Raw genomic sequence first — 8,644 nt, 5'->3', positions numbered from 1 at the left:
TTTCGTAGCATCTCCCTCGCTTTACCACCCTCACACACAACACACTCACTCACCTCTAAGCAATGCATTTTTTTTCCTCATGCCTTGTCAATATGTTAACCACCGATTATCTCCTTCTGGCACATTTGCATAGAATCACAGTTGCAACCAGCATACGTGACCACTCAGCTGTGCTCTTTGCAGAGAGGCCATGCATTGGATGGCCATGCATTCAGAATACCATTATGCCCCAGTGTTAGCCACTGTGAGAAACTCTCATGTCTTTCAGCCTCAACTCCGAAACTCTCAATTGTGGCCTGTTACAAACACCTGGAGGCCACTCAGCTCAAAGTATGCACTACACAAGAGTAATTAATATGTGTCACGCAAAATACAGAAACAAAACATTCACGAAATAACAAACACGTTTTGGCAACGGAAGATTGAGTAAAATGTGAACTAATAAACGGGACTAAAATCATTACCGTGGATAACATGGTTCACATTCATTTTTCAGAAACCGGACAATGTTATTATCTGTGAAGTTAAGGACATGATTATACGGCCCAATAGGAGCCCGTTTCAATGATCGTGTTTAATTACTACCGGGTCTGAGACCCAGAAGAGCCCAGCCCACTTAAAACCCTGCCCCCACCAATAATTAGGTGAACCAGGCTCCCATTATTACGAACTTTCCAGTAAAGAGGAAGATTTTGAAAAGTAATCTGGGAATGTATTTACCATACTGCCTTGCATTGGAGTGGAGGTAATTTTAAGGGGGGAGAAAGCGGAAATTAAGCCCTTGGGGTTTTAAAAATCAGGAGTCCCATGTCTGAATCCTTCTTGCTGACGTGTTATGGCATGTTACCTGTTCCCAATAGACACCGACTTAACAAGCGGAAAGATTAGATTTGAAGACAGAGGAAGGCCCCACACATTAATTCTGGCACTGTGAAGACAATAATCAATAGTACATACAGTGCGTTGAAAAGCCAGTCCTGCGGCACCGAACAGACAAGCAAGGATGTACGCCTCGCATCTGCGAGGGGTGTCTGAATTGCAGGCGGAGGAATATGGTAGACAAACTGAGTAAACAACCTAATGTAAAAGGGTGGACGAAGCTTATATCGAAGCTCTGACCATGTTTATTTTATAAAGAAACACACTAACAAACAGATCCCCCCCCCCCCCCCCCCCAACGTATCATATTGCACTAATTAAAGAAATGCTGTCCTCTGACGAGCGACACCAGGTGACAACCCTGAGCCATTGCAGTCTTTTCCTTCGCATGGGGTAGGGTGTACATTCTGCTTTTCTGGTAGCACAGTTCAGCAGTTCATCCATGCAAAATTGAATCCTGTCATAGGCGATGCCAAGGAAAGGCTCCTGCGCACTACTGGTGATAAGTTATTATTCACCTCAATGAATGTCCTTAATGCTTCAGAAATTCGAGAAACGCTCCTTGGGAGTCAACGGACTGGAATAAAATGAGGGAGAGAATGGTGTGGGGGAGGGGTTGGATAAGGTGGGCAACACATTTTTAAAACACTACACAGTAGATATATTTTAAGCAAGATCCAGGGGGCGATCTTTTAGCAGCAACATTTTTCCCTTTTTCAAAAAAGAAAGTTTCTGGGAGGAGGCCGCTGAAGGGAGTCAGTCTCTCCGGCCTCCCAGCAGTGCCTCGCTCATAGAGGTCCGATTTAGGGGCACAGCTACCGTCTCTTGCGCATTTCCAGCCTGCCGAGCTCCTCGTAGCCCTGGTAGAACACGTCAAACTCCCCGGCGCTCCAGCCCCTCCAGACAGCCAGGCACCAGTCCATGTTTTCTTTCATGAAGCAGCACACAACCGTGTCTTTGCCCACCACCGCCGCGTCCACCAGGCTTCTGGGGGGAGGAAGACACAGCGTTATAGAATAGGGTTACAGTAGCTTTTCTAAGAAAACAGCTGGCAGATCCTGGAAACATCTGACAATATAAACGTTCTACACAAGGATCTCTATTAATAATTAAAAAAAACGTCGCGAGGGGGAATTTATTTCATGCAACACAAGCGAGGGTTTGCGCAAGCCCCGTGTGAGGCTTTTTCAAGCCTCGGATTGCCTCGCGTGCTGCTGTGACGGGCTTTGTAAGAAGGGTCATTTGGGGTTTGGGATGTAATTAAATCAAAATCCGTGTGTGGTGCGCGCGTGAAAGGCCGCACGCCGCCAGTGGAGATGGAAAAGGCGGGCTCCCTCCCCTCCCCTTCACCTTTCAAGTCTTTCTTCGCTTTAACCCACGTCATGGCAAATTCGGTTCATGAAATAAGAGCTCTGAATACATATTCTTTAGCGCTTACCTGCCTTTCTCACATTTACTGAGTATTCCTTGTGCTCTATGAGAAATACATTGTTTTTCTACCTCCTTCATTAGTAAACTTGTGGGTGTTACGGAATTCTAATTCGAGCAAGTCTTTGGCGCGCCCCCCCCCCCCACCCAACCCCACCACACACAAACCACACACACACACACACACACACACACACACCTCTCTCTCTCTCTCTCTCCAACCAGCTCCCCACCCCCCGCTATGAGCAGTAGGGAACGCGCTCACACTCACAAAGGCACCAATCTGACTTTAAGGCATGTTCAGGTATAAAATCAGGTACTCTAGGGATGAAGGCGCAATATTTTACGTGGGTGCTCTGGGCTTAGGCAAACAGCATTTCTTACACTGACTGACTAACATCTGTAGCTTTGGGCTCATCTCAATGGAGCTGTGATATACCCTTGTGGCGAAAGCACACTCAGCAAGCTATGATATAGCATATTATGTCCACTTAGCTTCAATCGCATGAACTATGGTTTGTGCAATCTGGACTACGTCAAGAGATGATTGGCAGCAGACCAAAATAAACTGATACATGACTGCAAAAAACTTAAAAAAACTTATTCAGGGCCATCGCCCACCATCAAATCAAGAGAAGAGTCCACATCGTTCTGGCTCAAAGACGCCACAAGCCCTCTCCACCTACTGTCTAACAAAAGGTGTCTACTGAGACAACATACAACAATCAACCTTCGCATGTCTAAAATCAACCTACGGTGCAGTGCTGGACTACTTGCCCAAATCCTACACAGTAGGGAATCCCCTAAGACACCTAGAAAAGACTCCCTGAAGGCTACCGACTATCCAATCTTAAGAAATCAAATTAATATGTGCCTGTTCCACACAACCACACCCTCTCTCTGTTATGTAAGACTACTTTCACATGTCAGGTAATGAAGAATAAGATGTGGTACTCAATGAGTGCTGGTGCAAATCACCTGCAACCACCAACAAATTAAGGACTGCATAGTGGCCTGCATCTTGATCAACAGCACACTTAAAAAACCTGATACCAATATTTAGAAGCACAAGACAGGGATGTCCGCTCTCACCCCTGTTGTTCATGCTGGCCATCGATCCCCTTGCAAGCCTTCTGCAGGAGTGACACTCACAGAGAGGTCTCGCGTTCTGCATGCAACCCCTCCTCTTATCCATGTATGCTGATGATATTTTGCTGTTTGTGAGAAACCCAATGACCGACGTTTCTGCCATTATCCGTAACATAATAAGATTCAGACATCATTCCGGCCTGGTCATTAATTGGTCCAGGTAGGATATCCTCCCCGTCACCAACTTCACAACGCCGACAAACCTGCAGTTCTCTATAGGTTGGGATACAGACTCAGTCAGACACCTTGCCATAATCCTTAACTGCAAGAAGGATACTCTATTACAACAAAACTATGGCCCAGACATGGAACCACTAGAGATACGGATGGAGAACTGGATAAAGCTCCCCCCTATTGCTTGCAGGCAGGGTTGCTATTATTAAGATGCTGGTCCGCTCCAGTCTTTTATACCTCTTCATGAATATACCAATTCCATTTCCCAAGAACTTCTTTAACATGCTCTGCAGGTTCATGATTGCACGAATTTGTGCAGGAAAGCAACCCTGCATCACCTGAAACATGTTAACACTAATATATAATAAGAGTGGATTGGAGGTGCCAGACCTGGAACCTTATTACCTAGTAGCACAATGCTACTATGTACAGCACTAGTAACATCCTGATGCCTGACTTCCATATTTACATCCTGAATGTGACTAAGTGGGGGACACACTGCTTAAAACTCTGCTCCCAGTTGGCCTGCTTGGGCATCCACACGAAATAAAGATTATTGTGACAACCTGTTGGGTCTGGCAGAAACTTAGCCGTTGACTTGGTTATTCTACACTCTATTCATCAGCAATTCTCCTTTCAGACAACCTGTTGCTAACACTCACTATAGAGAAATGAATACAGCGTACCCTGACACAGTAGGGGGTGGCAAACTAGGAGATCTGTACCCCCACCACACAAGTCTGCGACACAAACAGCTCATGCAGGACAATGCTCCCCATCCCCTAGAACGGTTCTTACATATGAGGCTCCAACATGCAGACCAGATTGCCCAGGACAGCCCAGACTGTCTCCCTGGATTTCCAGACAAACCTAAAGACTTTCCTCCTTTGACCCAGATCATACGTGCAGAGGAGTCTGCTGGCTGGGTGTCCCGACTGTATAGAGCATGCTCCTCTTCATGCACTGATGTCCTGGAATGTTCGCAGAACACATGGTCCGGAGTTATAAGCACAGAAATCACTGCATTCCTATAGACCTACTATTGTATGCAAATCAAACTGGCTTCTATGAATTATGAACATGCACTTATCCATTTAAAATGTTTACACCAGCTCTATTCCGCACCTGCTTGACGTGTAAGAACAGACCCATCCCAACCACGCAGATGCACAAGATGCTTTTAGGAATAGGCAGATTGCATACACATGGCATGGGAATGCCCTGCCATACAGTCCTTCTGGGGAGAGGTGGCTGACATACTTGCTAGGATGACTGAGGTACAGCTGTATTTCACTCCACTCATAGCTCTTCAGGGCTTTGTCAAATCATTACCGAAAAGAGTGCGCAGATACGCAGCCATTGCTCTATTACTAGCAACAAGGATTGCGCTGTACTGGGGAGGTGTAAATGCACCACATGCACAGGACTGGATAAAAGATCTTACACAATGTACCACCCAAAGCGAGATCTATGCCAGCTGGCCGCCACCAGCTTCTAGACCCAAGGATTTCTGAGGACCTCTGAAGGCATATTTAGCCCAGACTGCAGACCATGCCACACCCCCAGGCAAGCAAAAATCGGACATTATCGCCTCTTCGGTGACTTCCTTGCAGGCTGCAGAGCAGAGTGGTTCTCTGGCTCAAGCATGCCCACTACAACCCCTCTCTCGAGCCCGGAGGCCACTCTTCGCCATGCCAAGATACTAAAACGTTAGCACCAAATACTATACTCTTGTTTTACTGACTGCCCTGTCACATCTGCCTCTGCAAGCTATTAGTACCCATGCCGCTAGAATGAGGTTTGGTCTATTGTTTGATGGCTGCCACATACAAAATGTAACGATGCATGGTGCTTGTTTGTATGTTGTTTATACCATAGCAATAAAAATGTATATTAAAAAAGTTAACGACTGCATATAACTCCACTTGCCAACTGCAGTGGCGGCATTTTTAACAAGGGGGCATGCAAGGAAGTGGGAACCGATAAACCATGGGCATATTTGCAATTTCTGCCCTTTCGAAGGGGGCTTCCTCTCTTCTTCAACCAAAAGTGCCTCTCACCCCTGATCAGTCTTTTTCACAGCTTCCACTGGCTCTTTCGTCTCTACTCATCCTCTGCAGCTACTTTCTTTTCATGGCACTCAATTCCCCCACAGTGCCAGTGTGCTATAGCGTTAGCATGGCCATTCGGACGTGTGGGCGCTATAGGGCCAACCACCATTACCAGGCTTCTTAGAGACAGAACAGTGACAAAGAGAAAAACAACTGGGATAGAAAAAGAACCGGTAACAGCGAGATAAGGAAACAGGAAAGGTAGAGAGGTGGAAAAAAGAGCCAAGAGACGGAATCAACAGACGGCAAGCCTTGATATTTGGCTACTATGGTGTCCAGCAGCTGCGGCAATCGGCAGCACCGGTGGCGAGCTCCTGAGAAAATCTTTGGGCCCATGCACTTTTATTTTTTCGACATACAAAGTAATGCCTGTAGGACTAAATTCCGCACAAAGCACTGTAAATGAGTTTGCCTCCAGTTCCCGTTCCTTCTGCCTTTGTGCAAATAGTCTCCTTTTCATAGGCCTCAGATTCTGGTTGTACTGCATCGCAAGGATAGCTAAGCGGGTGCATGTACCTGCAGCAAAGATCTTGGTGCAGCAACCTTTCACCCTTCAGAGAAAATTAAAAGGCAGAAGCAAAGACCTCGACAAAGGGAACACTTATAAATTACAGTGCCTACACCACATGGCACTGCAGCAACAAGTTCTGTCTTAAAAAACAAACTATTTTTACTTTTGCATTTATACACCTTGCAGCAATACATTTACTCCGTTATGCTTCCTCTTAAAATCCCCTTCATTATCTCGAGCCACTCACAGACTCTTCCTCGCTCTGCCAGTTATGATAAGGGCCTCGCTATTACTGTGTCCTATTTTTGTCAGGAGATGCTCGGCAGCTGCCGGTCAGAGTGGTCACTGGCAGCCCGCAGCTGGCTGTCACTCTGAAGGGCTGCCAGCACCCCCAGCTGCTTGTCAGCATTTACCTGAGAGCTATGACCCGCATCCTCCGCTCTGTTAGCCAATCAAACAACAGTTAGCACTTACATGGAGCTCGCTTCAAAGCCATGACCTCTTTCCTGCTTTACTCTCCACAGGCGATGGGACACTGGCGCCTCCAACAGCTGTGTTTTAAATAGCACCGAGTCAACAGTGGGAGGAGGCAGAGATCCACCCCTGTGGGGAGAGTTCCAGGGTCCAGCACACAACACATTTAAAGCGACGGGGCACTTTAATCTGGCCGAAGACTACAGGGCGGAAGTGATGGATCATTAGAAGACTGGACGATGGGACCTCCACTGCAAACAGGGAGCAGAAAACAGATGATGAAAGCAGGTACCTACTCCAAAGGGCGACAGTCTGTCCCTGTTGTAATAGTAACATTCCGTCCTCAGTGGGGTGGAGGTCTTTTAACGGCGTCAGCATGCTTCTGCAGAGGGCAACGATGGTCACTGGCTTACGGATGCACAATTTTGGTCTCTAGCTCAAATGGATCTAAGTTGCAAAAAATGTAGCGAACCGCATTGATGTGCAGTGGAAAACCCTTCGCAAATTTTTACTGGTCATCTTTCTGTTGCTTATTGCTGTATTTGGGGGTCAGACTGGCAATAATGCGGTTGAACCTTTCACTGTATAGTGGTAACATGTAAAAATGACAAAGTTGTGAGGTAACACCATCACACATTGTGCTACATTATGCCACACAATTTGTGTTTTCTTGCTGCATAATTTAGCAAACTGCGGCATAATTTGGTCGGGAGAGTGGCAAGCGGACCGAAGGAGCAGAACCAAGATGAGGCGCTAGGGCTAGGGAGTACAATCTGAGAGGTAGAGGCAAGAGAGTGAGAGGGGCAGGTTGGCTAGTTGGGGGATGACTGAAGGCTTGCATCTCTTCTAAATAAGCATATTTGAAAAGAGCTGCACATATATTTAAGGATGCGTTTATGGTATTTACAAAACACAAACCTGGCCGAAAGGTTGCAAGCGAGTCAATCAGAGGACGAGGCAGTGGGTGTTGAGGGGATTGAAGCAAATGGGCTAAAAATGTGGGGTCAATGGAAAGAAAAGCACAGAAAGCGCGTAGATTCAGAAGTGTGAACTTAGAGGAAAATGGGGGGCAGGGGCGTAGCTTCAAGGGGTGTGTGTGGGGTGTTATACCCCCCTAGCAAATGTATCTTGTATTAAATAGTTGGGTGCAGGTGCTTTTAGTCGAGTATGGTGAGATGTCTGTCGGATTTCACCAGGAATTTTACACACACAGACAAAAACGCATACACACTCCCCTCTGTTTGGCAATACTTCAAAAATGTTGGTTATTTCACAAACTAATGAGCTTTCTCTCACCTACTACCCATACCAATCTGCATTCTTTTCCCTTTCTGCAACCCTTAGGCCCCTCTTGCGCATCCTGCTTTTCTATAATGTATTTCAACATTATGTGCCAGCGTGATTGTTGGGAAATATGAAGCTCACACCCCCGAAATGTGAGCAGAATAAAAACAAGCCTTTGCAATGCAATGGATCTTGCGTTTGCTTGAGTTAAAGCTATTAGTGGTGTAATTTCCTAACTGGACTTTTCTTGCCACATAAATTGAAAATGAAAAGTAAAACAGTAGAAATAAACGAGCCAATTCAAAGCGCCATGGCTGGCATGAGCGTAAAGAAGAGACACAAAAAAAAGGAAGTTCGTTTGCAGTCAAATGTATCGGTAAACGTGCAATTATCCATGTAAGAGGGTCGATGGCCAAGGCAGTAACAAAATCGCCCCAAGGAGGGACAAACGTAAAGCATTTACCCATCACAACGAAGGATGTTTTAAAGGCAAGCCCATGAACGAGTGATAGTGATGGGCGTGCAGTGGGCATGGTTAAAAGCCCAAGATAGATTACAAAACGTCAGAGCACTTGCACGCTCGACCTAACTACAGGAGAGTGAGGGAAGAAGACAGATGAGGGCTCAGAGGAAG

At 46.3% G+C, this 8,644-nt stretch overlaps 1 protein-coding gene across 3 annotated transcripts in view; it reads right to left on the bottom strand.

Moving 5' to 3' along the window:
* Positions 1–1,079: 1,079 nt before the first annotated feature.
* LRRK1 (leucine rich repeat kinase 1) overlaps positions 1,080–8,644 on the bottom strand; it is a 654,776-nt gene continuing 647,211 nt past the window's right edge. For 2 of the 3 annotated variants that reach the window (XM_069222801.1, XM_069222802.1), the window contains exon 34: positions 1,080–1,866. In XM_069222801.1, the coding sequence (XP_069078902.1) occupies positions 1,695–1,866 (172 nt within the window). In that variant the 3' untranslated portion in view covers positions 1,080–1,694. The remainder of the gene's footprint in view (positions 1,867–8,644) is intronic. The other variant, XM_069222803.1, reaches the window with a different exon arrangement.

Source organism: Pleurodeles waltl, chromosome 3_1, assembly GCF_031143425.1.
Source record: "Pleurodeles waltl isolate 20211129_DDA chromosome 3_1, aPleWal1.hap1.20221129, whole genome shotgun sequence".
Lineage (NCBI taxonomy): Eukaryota > Metazoa > Chordata > Amphibia > Caudata > Salamandridae > Pleurodeles > Pleurodeles waltl.
Note: the sequence above shows the minus strand (reverse complement) of the source record. Positions and strands in the feature narration are given on the sequence as shown.